At 42.8% G+C, this 17429-nt stretch overlaps 1 protein-coding gene across 1 annotated transcript; it reads left to right on the plus strand.

Moving 5' to 3' along the window:
- Positions 1-1090: 1090 nt before the first annotated feature.
- ZP2 (zona pellucida glycoprotein 2) lies at positions 1091-12298 on the plus strand (the record flags this gene model as incomplete). The annotated part of the gene is made up of 18 exons (XM_082856242.1): positions 1091-1152; positions 1247-1326; positions 2176-2259; positions 2665-2759; positions 4308-4460; positions 5218-5259; positions 5412-5576; positions 6344-6440; positions 6529-6710; positions 7429-7555; positions 8400-8587; positions 8668-8759; positions 8860-8984; positions 9143-9332; positions 10485-10620; positions 10697-10793; positions 11220-11303; positions 12153-12298. The coding sequence occupies 18 exons, from the start codon at positions 1091-1093 to the stop codon at positions 12296-12298; spliced, it is 2145 nt and encodes a 714-aa protein (XP_082712368.1).
- Between the last annotated feature and the right edge of the window lie 5131 nt (positions 12299-17429).

Below are 17429 nucleotides of genomic sequence, written 5' to 3' on the forward strand. Positions count from 1 at the left end.
GGACTGCAGACATCTAGGTATCTCAGTCTGGCCCTGGCCCTGACACCCAGCTCGGGCAAATTGCTTTTCCTCAGTTTCTCCACCTGTAAACTCCCAATTGCTACACAGTGACATTCTTATTTAGATCACTATTCCCTTTGACCCAGAATTTCTACCTCCAGAAATTTATCCTGAGAGTTAACCAGGGAAATGTACAAGAATGTCCATCAGATTATTGTTTATAATGATGATAACTAGGAAGCTATATTAATGTCCATCATTAGGGAACAGTTAAACACTGATTTATCTAGACATTGAATACTATGCAACCCTAAAAATGGTAATGGAGATCTTTATGTTTGATATGGAAAATGTACATGACATATAAAGTAGTAAAAGCAGGTTACAAACATAATTTATACTTCAATCTCAGGTTGTTTTTAAGTGTGTGTGGTGTTCGTAGAAAAAGACCATAGAGTTACATACCTAAGTATTAGCAGTGGTAAAATGTGGATGACTTTTTCCTTTTCTCCATATCCTTCTGTAACTGTCGACATTTTTTGAAGTAAGCTTAAAATCTATTCTTGGGGGAAAATAATGCTTCATCCATTTTTTTCAAAGGTACTTCTTCATGCACATTGCCAGGATGGTGTCCACAATAGCCAGGAGACCAGGAGTAACTTAAAGGAAAGGTTTACTTAAAGATAGCGTGAATAAGAGACGTTCTTTCCTCAAAAAAATCCCACCATTCTTTCACTGTGCATTTGAGCTGTAAAGATTTTGTCCAAAAGATCCTAATTTTTCCCAGTGTTACAGAAAAAAAGCACCAATTCATTCACCTGGAGCCAGTTTCAGGGAACTCTGGTTTCATGGCTGGCCCGCAGAGCAGCTGGTGGAACAGCAAGGCAAGTGTCAGAAAGCGCAGAACTCCACTTATTTCAGGCCTTCCAGAAAGGCTCTCCCTTCCCAAGTCCCCTCCTCTCAGCTGGGAGGGCTGGAGAAGATTCAGGTGTCTCCAGTGGGGAGAGGGCAGGATCATGGCCTGCTTCCTGCTATAAAAGCACAGAGCAGCACACCCCTCTGCCTGGCTGATTTGGTGGTGTCTTCGGTCATGGCGTGCAGGCAGAGAGGAGACAGTGGGAGACCCTCAAGCTGGTTCAGTGCAGACTGGAGGTAACTGGGGGCAGAAGGGAGAGGACATAATGGCCTTGTCTGCTGAAGTTCGTCCCTCTTTAACTCTCTCCCTCATGCCCTCCAGCACCTACAGGTCATTTCCTCTAATCTTCGCCCTTTTGACTTCGGTGAACTCAATACGTGTTCATCAGTTGGTGGATCCTGCCTTCCCAGGTAGGCCTCTTGGGTGAGGGAAGTGCTCTTAAGCATCTTTCGAACAGATTGCACCTGGGGTGCCTAGATGGCGAGGAAACACAAACATAGGTTAGACAATCTCCACTCATTCCCTTTATAACCTTGATCAAGTCACTACAGTTTTTCCATTGCTTACCTAGAGCTTGCTCTACCAGCTAAATGGAGCAGTGTGCAAAAACACCTGTACTACCTTCTATTCCCTCACTGCCTCAAGCTTTACGGCATCCAAAGAGTAGCACACCACACACTAAGCCCCCATCTTTGGGAGCAGTCATCTTCAAACACATGCTCACGCTTAAGGAAAGCGTCAACATAACAGACAAAATCAGAGCCGTTCCACTTGTAATGAGTTTTTCAAAATTTTCATCTGAGCCAGAGGACGCACAGTGTCAGGTTATAGGCAGATTGGTTTGTCTTTAAAAAGTGTGTCCTTGGGCTTACTTAGGGCATTTTTTAAACTTCAGATTGAAAAATCTTAGACAAAACTTTTCTCCAGTTCTTCACAGACCTACCATCCCCATCTCCATCAGGGTTCCAGCCTGGTTCCTGCATGCATGCGTGTTAACCCGAATCCAGGCTTATCCTGGAGTACTTCAGAAAGCCCTAGGCACCAAATTGATACCTTCCCTACAGTTCTTGGTATCTTGCATTGTAGTTATATCTTTCCCACCAATCTGTAATTTCCTTAAGGGTGGTAGGCAAGCTTTGCCTCTCCCAACTGGCATCTTCCCTGTTGTCTGTTGGAGAGGAGAGTTCCCTCAATACACTTCTGTAGGAATCATGCCTCTTGTGTTCAAAGATGCCCCATGTGTTTCCTTTGCTCTTCAGGTACTGTCACTTGCTATGAAAATAGAATGATAGTGGCGTTTCCAAGCATTCTTGCCAACAAGATACAGCACGCATCTGTGGTGGGTAAGTAATGTGTATTATCTCATCTTAGTCTTACTTAATAGAAGCCCTTGGCTCAAGGCCATCTCCATTTCCTGGTGAGCAGAGCACACAAACCCTGGAGCAACTGGCACCCAAAACCCATGATGACACAGGGGCCCTGAATTGCATGATGCCTCCGAGAGTGGAAGACCCTGTCTTTCTTTGGAAATCTGTCTTATCTCAGAATCCCCTAGGAAACATCTATCTTCAAATCACAGCATTTCCCAGAGCTTGGGTTATATCACTCAGGTGGGAAAATAAAAGGTGAAGTGACTGAAGTACCTTAGAAATGGATTGGCAGTCTTGGCTATGTACCTCTGGTTGACTCAACGTCACTGAAATGTACTTCTTGGCCATCTCCTGTCTAAATTGCTCTTGCTTCTGTAGATCCCCTTGGTCTTGAAATGCTGAACTGCAGTTATGTTCTGGACCCAGAAAAGCTCACCCTGAAGGCCCCATATGAAACCTGTACCAAAAGAGTAGTAAGTAATTGTTTGAGGAGTGATTTGGGAAGTAGTAACCCAGGAGTTAAGGCTTTGGAGTAGAGCAGTAGTTCTCAATCAGGGTGATTTCTTTTGTCATCCCGGAGAACATCCTGCAATGTTTGGAGACAGCTCTGGTTATCACAGGTGGTTGAGGGGTGGGGTGGGAAAGGGCAGCTACTGGCCGTCTAGTGGGTACAAGCCAAGGATACTGCTAAATAGCCTCCACTGCCCAGAGGAGCCCTCGGTAACAGACATGTTAGAACCCAAATGCCAACGCTGAGGTTAAGAGACCCTGGAGTTGAGGATTTGGGCTTGATTTCTGGCTCTGCCACTATCTAGATGTGATTTGGGGTAAGTTAGCTACTCTTTCTAAGCCTCTACTTGCCCATTGGAAAATGGATTATGATATCTCTCCATAAGGTGTCTAAAGATTAACGACATAATACAGATGAAGGACTTGGCATAGCATCTAGACACAGCAAATGATCAAACATGAGCTATTTTGATCTGTAACCCCCATGGAAAAGGGGAGGCTATTTTGGGGCTGGTAAATAGAGTGCTGGTACCTCTAGGCTGTAAAAACATGTGTTGGAAGGCCAGCAGAAGCTGAACAATAGGATTTTCTACTGTTAAGCAATAGTACTGCCCAATCAGGGTTATTAGGAGCAGTAAAAGCGACCTAAGTCATTTCCAAGTTTGAGTGTGCAAACAATCACTCAGGGAACTTGGAAAGTACAGAATTAGTTCATTTAGTTGATGACTTAATAGGTCTGGGGTGCATCCTAGAAGTCTGCAAGTTTAACCATCTACTTCATCTGATTCTATAGTGAAGATCTCCAGTAATTAACACTTTCCCTTCTGAAATGGCCTTTCCCAACTTTAGGGAGCTTAGGGTTGCATTCCTTTAGACCAGAGGCCTACAGAGTATCACCTGTGGGTGGCCACATCCAGCCCATGATCTGTGTGTGGGATGGTCCTCAAGCTAAGAATGTTTTCTGTTTTATCAAGAGTTTTTAAAACATGTTAGCACTCGTATGTGGCCTACAAAGTCTATATATTTACTAACACTTAACAGAAAATTGTTGGCTGACTCCTGCTTTAGACTGTGAGTTCCTTGGGCCAGGGGAAATGGCAAAGATGGCTCCGTCCAGCACCCAGCACAATGGCTGCTACACAGGTGCTCAATAAGTGTATTTGAATATCTTGGTACAGGCCCCAAACCAAACAGGACCTTGATATTCAGATATAGGGTGAATGTAAAAAGAAAATAAAAACTGGACTCTGAGCCCTGAAACTCAAGGAACTATTATTCTCTGCCGATGTATGAGTCTTTCCTGGGATATCTAAAGAGGCTATAGCATCTCCTGGTACAGGAATGAGGGACCTTCTAGAACCCGTGGCACTGATAATTTAAGGGTTTTGCCAACGTTAGGGGTTTTGTCAACGTTAAGGGTTTTACCAATCAGCTGGGTCGGATGGTATTCTGGAATCCCCTTTCCCACTGAGGTACTAGCACTCTGTCCTTACTATGCCGTTTTCATACAGCTTGGCCAGCATCAGATGACCATCAAACTCATGGACGACAATGCTGCTTTAAGACAAGAGGCTCTCATGTATGACATCAGCTGTCCAGTTATGCAAGCAGAAAGCCATGAGCAGCATTTGGGATCCACAGTCTGCTTGAAGGATTTCATGTCTGTGAGTGAAGCAGGCTGACTGCTTCTCACCCAGCTGCTGCGGGGGAAATGTGGTCTAGACGGAGCTGGGCTTCAGAACAAGATCAGGACTGCAATCTGTATTTTGCTACTGACTTGCTGTGTAGCTTTGGATTGATTTCTTAACCACACTGAGACTTTGTTTCTAAGTCTGAAGTGGGGGACACCAATACCTCATAGGATGGCTTTAAGAATTGACTGAGAAGGCAGATACAGCACTCAGCACATCATGACTAGCCATAAAAAGGATTCAGTTGGTAGCCTGACAAACTGGATACTTATCATGTGCCAGGCCCTACGCTAGATACTAGGATATAGTAAATGAGCAAAAGAGACCAATCACGTACTCGTGGACTTTATAGTCTAACAGCAAACATCAACAGTGGACAAAAATAATCACACTTCATTAACAGTGATGAAACTGCAGCTTGACAGAGTATTTGATTTCTATGCACAGAGTAAAAAGCTGTACATTTAAGGACTTAGTATCTCAGCTTACAACTGAAAGGGAGCTTAGATCTTCCAATTGCCTTTTGGTATCAAAAGCTCAAGGAGGAAATGATGTCTAAGGGCACTGCTAGGATTCATGACTGCCTGTGCTTCTACTTCATCCCACAACTAGGTGTTGTGGTGTCAGAATCGCACAGCAGTTGCTCTGGGTGTTTTCCACATCCTCTCAGGTAACATGATATCAGAAATCTCCAAATCAAAGCCTCACATCATCTTTTTTTTTCTTCCAGTTTACCTTTCACTTTTTTCCTGGCATGGCTGATGAAAGTGGGGTATGAAAGTTATTTTTTAAATTACAAGCCTAAGTAACCTTTAGTTCTGTATTAAAGGTGACATAACTTCCGTCCTGGTTAAAATATGAAATAGACAATAGTCTTGGGGTGAAGGTGAGCACCAGCCCTCTAAATGAAACTTCTGACTTTAGGATCCCAAACCTCAGATGGGATGGACCTTTGCAGTTGGTGATGGCGAAAGAGCCCAAACTCTGACCCTTCAGGAGGCTATGACCCAAGGGTATAATCTCCTGATTGACAACCAGAAGATAAGCGTCCAAGTGTCATTCCACGCCACTGGAGTGACTCGCTACTCGGTAGGTGTGAATCTTTTTGTACCGCAATCCAGGCACAAACCAGTATTTCTAAATCCAAGCATGACCTCAACCATGTCCTCAATTGAGAATACAACTCATTCAACAGGTATCTTAATGCTTACCATGTGCCAAGCACTGTACTAAGTACTAAAGATAAAATGGTGAGATACAACGGTGAACAAAAGAGATACGGTCCTGACTTCAATCTGTTCTCCCTCTTCCTCCATAGATCTAAATTAACTACATAATATGGAGCTAGGGTACTACGAAATCCTTTTACGAATTAAGGTGTTCTGTTTTATCATTGCCCTGTATTGTGTTTACAGTAGGTACCGGCACTTTGGGGACCAACAATCATGACACTACATTAAATCAGTTAATGTGCCAAAATACTCAGAACAGGGCTTGGCACCTACGTGCTCAAATGTCAGCCATGTTAACAGTCCTGTTATACACTGAGCATATGCTGAATCTTAAACATTCTCTCTGAATGCTGATACCATAAGATAGTCATAAAACAAGAGCTCATATCTGCTTAGAAATGATCAGCTACAGGTCATATCAGTAGACACTACTTTGCCAGATGTTATGAAGTACAAGATTTTAAAACTAGAGCACCTGCAGAACAATTGGGACAAAATGCCTGAACTCTACTTGGGCCAAGACAGTGCCCAATAGTTGAGTATGTTTGCCCTAACTATTCCAGCATGGGTTAGAAATTCAGGTAATTCAGGTAAACCAATGTCTTTGAAAATGCCTCTCCTCAGCAAGGTAACAGCCACCTCTACATGGTGCCTCTGAAGCTTACGCATGTATCTCCTGGGCAGACGATCGTCTTATCATCACGACTCATTTGTGTGTCAGGTAAGTGCCTAGGAAGGGACAACTCCAGTTGTGGAAGACGTTGTTCTAGGGACTTAATGAAAACTGATCATTCTGTCATTCCTTCTAGATCCTGTGACTTGTAATGCCACACACATGACTCTCACCATACCAGAGTTTCCTGGGAAGTTAAAATCCATGAGCTTCGAAAATAGGAACATTGCTGTGAGCCAGCTGCGCAACAGTGGGGTTGATGTGGAAACAACAAATGGCTTGAGGTTGCATTTCAGCAAAACGCTCCTCAAAACGAAAGTACGTTCCATTGTCAGTCACTGAGCTTTATGGAAGCCTGACTTGAAGCATAGCGTTTTAGGCTACCCTGATACAGCTGCTGACTTGTCCATAAATTCTAATTGCCAGTGTAAAAAATTCAAAATTTGGAAGGCCTCATTTGAACACCTTGCTTAAGTGAATTCTCAAGTAACTGAAATTTACTCTCAAACACCAAGCCTCTTTAACTGCAATGGAAGTTTTCCTAAGTTTCTTAGTTCACTGAATAGAACAAACTGCTATCAAGCTTCTGATGATGAACCTCTCATGCCCTATTGAAACAGGACAGCTTGAGCCAAACAAGTGTCCCCAGCTGTCCTCACTGAGGCCAGTCTTGACTGAGGCAATTGCCAAGGACAACAAAGAATAATTTTATGTTGGTGTGTACTTTGCAATAACATTTTATAACTCCTGGATCGGCAGCTCTTTAGAGGTTGAATTAACAGATCAAATTCCAGTGTCTAGTACAAAGAGCATACAGTACTGGGTACTGGAGGGCATGAGCTTAAAGAAATAAATTTCCTTCCTAGGGAAGGATCCTGATCTGGAGAAGTGATAGGGTCTCTTGTTCTGGCTTAAAGGGAAACCATAATAAGTCTGGAGTGTGCCTTGAAGGTTTCAGTGTACTTCCTTCCTCCCTCCTTTGACTGCTCTGGGTCCCAACAGGCTGTGGTTGCTAAATGACATTCTTTCATTTCAGTTCTCTGAAAAATGCCTACCCTATCAGTTCTACTTGTCGTCACTCAAGCTGACCTTTTACATTCAGCTGGAGATGGTATCCATGGTGATTTATCCGGAGTGTCTCTGTGAGTCAACAGTTTCCATCGGTAAAGACCATTTTTCTTAAACGGTTTCCTACATTCTTTCTCTCTTAGCTCTTGCATGTGGGAAAGTGTATAGAAGTTCAGACTCTGCATTGCTTACACTTTGAGGAAATGAAAGGCTGGTCAGACCAGAAATGTCAGTCTAAGCTGCTGTGATAGGGATCTAAGAAAGATAACACTTCTAAGATACACATACAGGTAGGTTTCACAACTGTTTCATGTTTTTAAGTAACCTGGATATACCTCATGTTAGGAGCCTAAGCCTACCATCTAAATAAGATTGCTTCAAACCTGAAACTACAGGGACTACAGGTATTTCCCCCAACTCCTGAAAAATCCCTCAAAAGAATATGGAAGTAGGTCTTTCCTCTTGTGTAGTATTGCTTCTGCCCCTTTGCTCCTTTTATTCGCTGACCTGTATCAGGTCAAAGCCAAATGGGACAGATCAGTTGCTTCTTCAACTTCCCCTTAAACCACCAAGATTTGTGAGCCTTGAAAGAAGGGACATTATGACACAAGGGACGGCACTTTAAGCCTCATCAGGTTTTTCTCATGGGTCTCTTACCTCACCTGGTGCTTCTCCCCACGTCTCCTGTTGCCTCTTCCTTTGGATGCAAAATCCTTCTGCTCATACAGAGCAGCCTCACTCTTGTCTTGGCGCCTTAAGGGTCTCCCCTCGTAACTCAAGCTGCTTATCAAGGTATTTTCCCAAACAAAGACTTAAGACAAATTCTGTTGCCTCCTGATAAAAATTCAAACTTCCATCACACTTCAGATTGGTAGATGACAATAGCCACATGGCAGACAGATTTTTTTTTTTTTTTTTTTAACTCTCACCACTATCTAGTTTCAGGGGAGCTATGTACTCAGGATGGGTTTATGGACATTGAGGTCTACAGCCATCAAACAAAACCGGCTCTCGACTTGGATACCCTCAGGGTGGGAGACTCATCCTGCCAGCCAATCTTTAGAGCTCCATCTCGGGGGCTGGTGCAGTTTCACATACCCCTGAATGGATGTGGAACAAGACATAAGGTTAGTACTGGCCCATAGCAAGAGGTTAAGACTTACTTTTGAGATAACTAATTAACCACTTTCTCTAACCTTACTCTAAGTTCAAGAATGACAAAGTCATCTATGAAAATGAAATCCATGCTTTCTGGGCAGATCTTCCTCCAAGCACAGTTTCCAGAGATAGTGAGTTCAGGTGTGAACGCAATTGCTACTTGACTTTTTAAGCCCCAGCTTAAACTCAAGCAGTTTTTTAATCTAAAATTCTTAACAACTCCACCCACCCACTCTTACAGAATGACGGTGAGGTGCTATTACAGCAGCAGTAACATGCTAATAAATACCAGTGTTGAAAGCCTTCCTCCTCCAATGGCCTCAGTGAAGCCGGGTCCACTTGCTTTGACGCTGCAAACCTACCCAGGTGAGACATTATAACCTAAAAAATCTGCTTAAATACTTTCAGGGAACTCTTCCCTAAAATGAACTTTGATGCCACCAGACTAGAGTAGTAGCGATGCTTAAGCTTCTGTTGTGACCATCAACTACCTGAGTACCAGAGGGGCTTCTCCTCCATTTCAGATAACTCCTACCTGCAACCATATGGGGAGAAGGAGTACCCTGTGGTGAGATACCTCCGCCAACCAATTTACCTAGAAGTGAGAGTCATAAACAGGACTGACCCCAACATCAAGCTGGTCTTAGATAACTGCTGGGCAACATCCACCATGGACCCAGCCTCTCTCCCTCAGTGGAATATTGTCGTGGATGGGTATGTATTCTCCATATAAGGTATCCCAGCTAATCAAACTGCCAGTAAAAAGAATAAAATGATCTTGGGCTTGAGAGGAGCACTGTGTCAAAGGCCCTGATTTTTGTTCTTGTTTCTTAGCAACCAGTCCTTGGTCAAATAAGGTGACTCATGCTTTCCTATTACCCTTGAATCTAAAAGTATAAGATCCCTCCCAAGGAAATCTGGCTTTAATATGCCAATATCTGGAGAGAAGAGATTTCTAGTTCCTATCCATTTATTGAATACCTACCATAGGCGGAACATGGTGCTATGTGCTCCAGATGCATTACCTGAACCTCATCACTCTATGAGAGACACTAGCCACCTCACTTCATAAAGAAACCCAAACTTGCTACTTAAATAACTAGCCCAAAGTAATATTTAGTAAATGGTAGAACATGAATGCCCATCTGACTCTAGATCTGAATATCACAGTGCTCTGAAGTTGTGGCTACCCACTTGTATGTTGGTGTTTATCCTCTTGGCTCTGCTGGCACCTAGATAGAACTGCACCTTATCTTTCTCTGAATCTGTTGTAATCTGTTAAGCTTGTATCCTCCAGGTGCACTCCTGCTCCACGATCATGGTAGCCAGCACATTCATGCAGCTCATTCCTTCACCCCATTAAAGGCTTGCTCGAGTGTCCACTTCTCCTTGAAGCCTACCCTGACCCTCCTGCACCCTTACCCTGGTCTAACTCTTCTTTTGTTAGTACTTACATGCTACCTAACATACTAATTTATAGCTATTATACTCTGCTAGCATCTAAGATATAAAATGGCAGGAGTTCTCCACCTTGTTTTTTCAGCAACATATACTAACTGCCTGGGACAAAAAAGATACTCAGACTAATAAGAATTAAGCCAGTGTCATCTGAAGAGTTACATAATTCTTGATGAATTTATCTGGCAAACAAATTGGTACTGAAATTGTATTAACACATAGTAGAAGAAAAACTAGCATGAACAACTTATAACTCCATGAATATTGTTGGATAGGCCAAATCAGAGGTATATTAAAAAAAAAAAAGGTACAGGTAGAAGGTGTTACGTGTGACTGAATTTGAGCAAATGCTGAGTTAGACTCTGGGGTGAATTCAGCTGATGTCCCTCCCTGAAATGTACCTTCCAGCTGTGAATACAACCTGGACAACCACAGAACCACCTTCCATCCGGTTGGCTCCTCTGTGACCTATCCTAATCACTATCAGAGGTTTGATGTGAAGACCTTTGCCTTTGTGTCAGAGGCCCAAGCGTTCTCTCACTTGGTAAGTGATTAACAAGTCACCTGGGACAGGTCGAATGTGAGACATCAGTTTTACTCAACTCTTGTTCCACCTCCAGGTCTACTTCCACTGCAGTGCCTCAATCTGCAATCAACTCTCTCCTGACTTCCCTCTGTGCTCTGTGACCTGCCTTGTGTCATCCAGAAGCAGGCGAGGTAAAAATTTCAAGTCCTCATTAATATGAGTTTACAGCAAGCCTTAACCTTTCAGAATTTAAGAACGAGTGCCCTTGTTCTTCACCTAGTCCCAAGAGCACAAGAAACCTGAGTCTGAGATAGACAGGTTCTCCATCAGTCCTAGGGACACGTTTTTTTTTGCACATGAGCTGTAGCCTGATCCTCTGCAGACTTTAAAGTTACTCTTCCTGAGTCACTCTTCCTGAGTCTAGGTAGACTCTGAACTTTGTCTTCCGATATTCTTTGATAGTTCATCCTTCTTTTACAGTAAGGTGTATGCCCTCTCCTGTGAAGGCAGGCAAAACCACCTAGAGCAGGGGCTCCATGGGGAGCTGCTCTAGGTAATCCCTCAGCACACTTCTTACCACTACTCATTATCCCAGAGGTCAAACTATCTGTTTCCAGCCACAGGAGCCACTGAGGAAGAGAAAATGATAGTGAGTCTCCCAGGTCCCATCCTCCTGTTGTCAGACAGCTCTTCACTCAGAGGTATGGATTTAAAGCCTTGGGTACTTCTTGGACTCAAGTTCTTGGTTTTATGTCAAATTTAACTGTGCATAGATAACACATGCTGCTGATTAGACAAGAAGAGAAGGAGTCCCTTCCCAGCAATAGGTTCTGTTAAGTCTCTTGTGTGCCCTTCCAAAAATCCCCATTGAACACAAGTGGAATCATATACTCTACCTACTGTTCTGTAACGTTTTTTACTTGTTTAAGCCATCTTATATCTGTACAGAGACCTCTCACTGTAACTAAAGGATTCCAGTTTTGTCACTAATGCCACATTAGGATCCTCAAATCATGGCCTACTATACAAGAACTTCAGACTATGTTTCTAAAAAAAAAAAAAAAAAGGACTAATAGGTCAGAAGACATGTGCTTGCTACTATTAAACTTAAGTCTTTACTGGATTATGTTACTGTTAATATTTTATATCTTCAGCCCAGATAGTCTTCATTTTAGGCCTAGAACTTGAAATTAAGCTCTCAAATCCCCAGCTAATAAGCTGCAAGAAATCATGCACTTGGGACAACTAATCATATCTGTTAGTGCCAGAAAGTTAAACAATGAGCTGGGACTGTAAGGTCCTTTCCAGGTGTCAGCCTATCTGATCTGAGTGAAAGCAAGTAGGAAGTGGGAACAGCTGTGGGAGTGGAGAAGGGAGAGGAGGAGGTTGGCTTGAGAGATAAGACTATACCCTGTTGCAAGCTTCCCAAATGAGCTGTTTGAAGCTTCATTTCACTTCCTTCTCTGGGGAGCTTTAATGTGTAAAACTTCAGCTTCAACTGACACTTCGTTTCAATGATCTTAAGACTTGAATGTCTGCTTCCTTTCCAGACGCTGTGGACTCTAAAGGGCAAGAGACTGCTGGATATGTTGCTTTTCAAACTATGGTTGCTGTGGTTGCCTTAGCAGGCATTGTGGCAATTCTAAGCCTTATCAGCTACCTGCACAAGAAAAGAACCATAATGCTAAGTCACTAACTGGATATTCCAACACAGTGGTCAACATAAGCCTCTTGCTTCTTTCTTATTAAATTTTGATGGAATTCAAGGACTGTTTCTTGCAATCATTCTTCTTTAGAGAATATAGTACCTTTCCACAATCCTCTGGGCAGGCCTTGTTCTGTGTGGACATGAATACGGATATTTCTGACTTAAGTGCTTCCTGTCACTCAGCTTTTTCTGAACTCCATCCCCAAAACTGGCAGTGCCAGAGAATTCAATCACTAATGGCGCTTGGTGACAGCCCACCTCTAGGGGTGCATTTAGGTGACTTTAATGCCTTTTACCCCCTCCATTCATATATACAATATGAGGAGGGCAAGAAGTCACCCCTAATCCTTGGCATAACTTCCCTTCTCTACAGAGGAAGGGAAGCCAGGTATTCCCAAGGAAGTAATCTAGTATCATACTTAAGTAATATTTCCTAATTCAAATTAGTCTTTCCAATGAGCAGAAAACTTTCCCTGAGAACTTAAGGGATTTATTCCCCCGTGTACTCCCATTCCAATTAAAGGCCAGCCATCTCCTCTGGGGGAGGGAAAGGAATAATAAAAGATTCTAGCTTCCTTAAGTGCAATTACAACATTCCTGGTCTCATTAAGGCTACACAGCTGGACACGAGCCTCTTAGCTGAGCCTGGAGAGCTGCTTTCCCACTACCTAGCACTCAATTATGACCTCCTCCTGAGGCTGCTCCATCTTCTTCCTGAGGCTGCCCCATCTTAACTAGGCTGTAATTATGTCAAAATGACTAGTCTGCCTCACACTGTAGCTCTAACAGACCACATTCAAGATACCTAATATAGACATTAACTTGTATACTTCAACTCGAAAAAGTCTGGATCTAAACAAGAACTTTTGCTATGAAAAAAGTTGTAAAGCTTCTAAATCTCTGTACATGGTGGAGGTGAGCAGAAATACGAACATCTTTAGTGTCTGCACTTCACCCCTCAATTGTGAGTTGTTACACGCCTGGGTTTTTCAAAACCTTGAAAGGATATTATATATACTTGGTCATCTTATGATACTGTAGGTCTTTAATAATGAATCCTTCTGCCTTTTCTTCAACACAACCTTTGATTCTAAATCCTTTTAAGAGTTATATGGTAAAACTCAACCCTGGTATGGGGAAGGAAACAGCTGCATTCATATTGTATAAAAGGTCTGGTCTTCCTATAGTAATAAGGGCCAAAATTTCAAGTTCTCATCAAGGCTATTCTTTAGACATTTCTTTATAAGAGAATAAGGCATTAATCTGTCACTGATAAAACAAATGGTCTTGGATTCAAACTTTTTCTGTGACTATGTCATATTAGCGTTACATATTAGAATCAGAAATATTGCATTGCTGCATGCAGTTCTTAAAACAGCATTTAAAAAACTGTTGGCCACTTACATGGCTCCCTGATCTCATGTGGTAGGCTGAATAATGACCACCTCCAACATGGCCACATCCTAATCACCAAAAACTGAATATTGTTACCTAGTCATGGCCCCAAATGGACTTTGCAGATGTGGTTAAAGGTCTTGACATGGGAAGATTATCCAAATGGGCCCAATTATAAGGCTCCCTATGAAATAGGAGAGTCAGAAAAGATGTCCCAGTGGAAGCAGAAGTCAGAGTGATATTGTCCACAAGCCAAGGAATGTGGGCAGCCTATAATAGCTGGTAATGGCAAAGAAATGGATTCTCCCCTAGAGCCTCCAGAAAAACACAGCTCTGCTGCCCCATTTTGGACTTGTGAATTCCAGAGATATAAAATAACTTGTTTCAAACCATTTAGCTTGTATTAATTTGTTACGGTGGAAACAGAAAACTAATATACCCTCTAATGAGTCATTCACAAGTTGAAAAACACTTTGCTAGAAATGCACATTTTACAGATGAGCAGCTTGAGCCCTAGCAAGCTTGTCTAAGGTATCAGAGCATCTTGGTTATAGAGGTGGAGCCTCTCATCCCCAATCTGGTCTGTTTGTGCAGAGTCACAAGCCAGGGTCAGAGTGACTTGGGCCCCAAGGCTGCCGCATGGCAGGTTGGTTCTGATGCGTTTGCAAATGTTGAGGCAGAAATTTGAGAGAGGAAAGCCAAGCTGGCTGTGGAGCAGCTGCTGGAATGAACACTAGTTGCCATGGTATCCTAGGACAAATATAATGAGCAGTTGTTTAAAGTCGTGTTCTCATCTTCTGAAGGTACCTATCCTACTGTACATGGGGGGGAGGCAGCCTAATAAGCGGAGAGGAGCTGTGTGGGCAGAGAGGGAGCTCAAATCCCAAGAAGCTGCTCCTTCATCCAAACTCGTGTTTGCAATCTCCCTCACCAGGTAGGGATGGGCGGTAATTGTAACTCAGGTGGCAGGAGGTAGACGAAAGGCATTTGGGATTCTAATATTCTACTGGACAGTTCTGTTGGTGCAGTTTGCAGGGGCTGGGAGCAGACTTGTGTGCCTTGGGAAGCCCCCTTTAATGCTGAACTTCTCTTCCCTGCCCTGTTCTGCTGCTTCGAGCTGTTTTATGGAACGTGTACAGCTTTAGAACAAGAGCTGGGCTTGGGTTCTGGATCTGTCTTCCTTACTGTGTGACCTGGGGCAGATGGAACAATTTCCAAGCCTATTTCCACATCTGGAAAATGTGAATAAAACCTATTTTGGAAGCATGCAAGGGTTCAATGAGATAGTCAACGTATTAGTGTATTTGCATTGGAGCCACCTAGATAAAACCTCATAATACTATAAATAATAACTGAAGGTTGAATAAAATTCTGTGACAGATGAGAGGTTCTTGATCACGCACATATTTTGTAAAATATAGATGCCCTGACGTCACCTACTGAACTAGAATCTTTAAGGAGTGGGGTCTAAGCATGTTTAGGCTCTGTGGGAGGCTGAATAATGGCCCCCAAATATCTGTGTCCTCATCCCAGGAACCTGTGACTGTTACCTCTCATGGCAAAAGGGACTTTGCACACATGATTAATCTAAGGATCTTGGACTGAGAAATTATCTGGATTATCCAGGTGGGCCTGAATGTAATCACAAGCATCCTTATACAAGGGAGACAGAATGAGATTCACCTACAGAGAGAAGGCGATATGATGATGGAGATAGAGACTGATGCACTTTGAAGATGGAGGAAAGGGCTCCAGCCAAGGAACACAGGCGGACACAAGAAGCTGAAAAAGTCAAGCAAACAATTCCCCCAGAGCCTCCAGAAGGAAGCAGCCCCACTGACACCTTGACGTCAGCCCAGTGAAACTGTAAGAGACCTCCAGATTTGTAGGACAGTAAATCTGTGTTATTTTTAAGCCACTAAGCTTGTGGTAATTTGTTACAGCAGGGAGAGGAAACTGAACGCAAGCTCCTCAGACGATTCTGACATGTACCCTGGATAAGAATCACTGCGCTAGACAAACGCAAAGGCTGTGTGGACAAAGAATGTTGCCTGCCATCAAGCCCTCAGCCACTGCAGCTGCCCCCAAGGTGCGCCCTGAGGGGAATTCAGGATGGAAAAAAACAAGATACTGGCCCAGGATAGTTAAGACGCATATCAAAGGAATAATTTCAAAGAGCCCAGACTCTTGCATCTACACATACACAGAAAAGCACTAAAATCATTAACTCGAGATGTCTGTTTCTTGTGATTAGCAATATTTTGATGTTTGACCACGACGTTTGTTTGTTTTCAGCAAATCTCCTATACGTCCAGACTCCTCCCTTGGCTCTTTGCAACAGTTCCTCAGAGCTATCTGAAAGGCTGTTTCTGAGCTAAAGTCCTCAGTAATGTCCTTGAATAAAACATAATTCTCAACTTCTGGCTTGAGCATTTTTTTTCAGTCGACACTTGACTTTGTTCAGGAATGACATAGCATGCCCCTAGTATCCTGACTGGGCTAAATAATCAAGATAAAGCCTCAATTCCCCTTGCAGATATTTATGTAGTGGTAGGTACATGATACTGTTCTGTTCAATGAGATTTAAGGGAGAAACTGGGAGGGGGTTTCTGTCTTTTTCCTCATTTCAAAAAAAAGGTATATAAGGCTAGCCCCTTTTCTCCCTGTCTTTGGCTGTGTGAATCGTGATTCCTTGAGCTGTGCCAGCTTTCTTGTGACCGTGAAGAAACAAATCTAAAGATGCTCTCTGAGAATGGTGGAGTAATGACACAGAAAGCCTAGATCCCTGATTACGTCATTGTGTTTCCTAAATCAACCCTAGAACCACTTGTATCTGGATTTCATGTTTAGTGAGATGCTAAGAGTTCTTATTTTTTTAAGGGAGGCACTTTGTTTCCTGTAGGTAAAAGCATTCCAAATCATTCAGGCTTAAAGAACCCTTATTTTTAGAATAAAGTTTATGACTATAATTTGCAACTATAAGAACACACCAAGTTATATGTAAGCTTTTCTTTGGGTTAACAGCCAAATTTGTATAAACCAAAAAAATAAGAAAACCTTTTGTTAACAGATTTATTTTGCTTTGGCTCCCTCAAGGCTCAAGAGGTCCAGAGTCTGATTCTGTTCATCTTTGAACTCCCACTGATACTTCTGTGAGGGAAGTGATTTGACCAAAAATGCAATGCAATGAAGCTTGATTCAAAGCAAACAGTATACTCACTTCTCACCCTTACTTACAGATGAATCCTCCTGCCTTAATTCTGTTCCAGGGTCAAAGGAGCAGGGAATATGTCATAAAGCAAGAATTGGATGCAGGAGACATGGGTTCTATCCCTGGCACTGCAGACTTACAGTGTGCACTCCCTCTCTGGGCCTCAGGTGTACCAGCTGTAGAAGCAGAAGACTGGAGAGAGCATCTATTACCTTGCCACTCAGGGTGTGATCAGTGGTGGGCTTTGAAACCGAGGGCAGTCATCAGTTAGATTCCCTTAGACTATAAGGTGCTTAATAAATAATACCTTTAAACTGCCTTCACTGACCAAGCTTACTTTCTTTTGCAAATTGCATACCCTCCAAACTTCATGTAACTTGGACTATATCAAGACTCCTTTAACAGCCCCTTATAGAAAACACCTCTGAGAGTAATGTTTGCTTAAGTTGTTTTTAAGGAACATGGAGCTAGTCTTACCCAGTTCAAACCAGTTGAGACCACCAACCATTCAGC

The sequence above is a fragment of the Leucopleurus acutus genome (assembly GCF_964270905.1).
Source record: "Leucopleurus acutus genome assembly, chromosome: 16".
Lineage (NCBI taxonomy): Eukaryota > Metazoa > Chordata > Mammalia > Artiodactyla > Delphinidae > Leucopleurus > Leucopleurus acutus.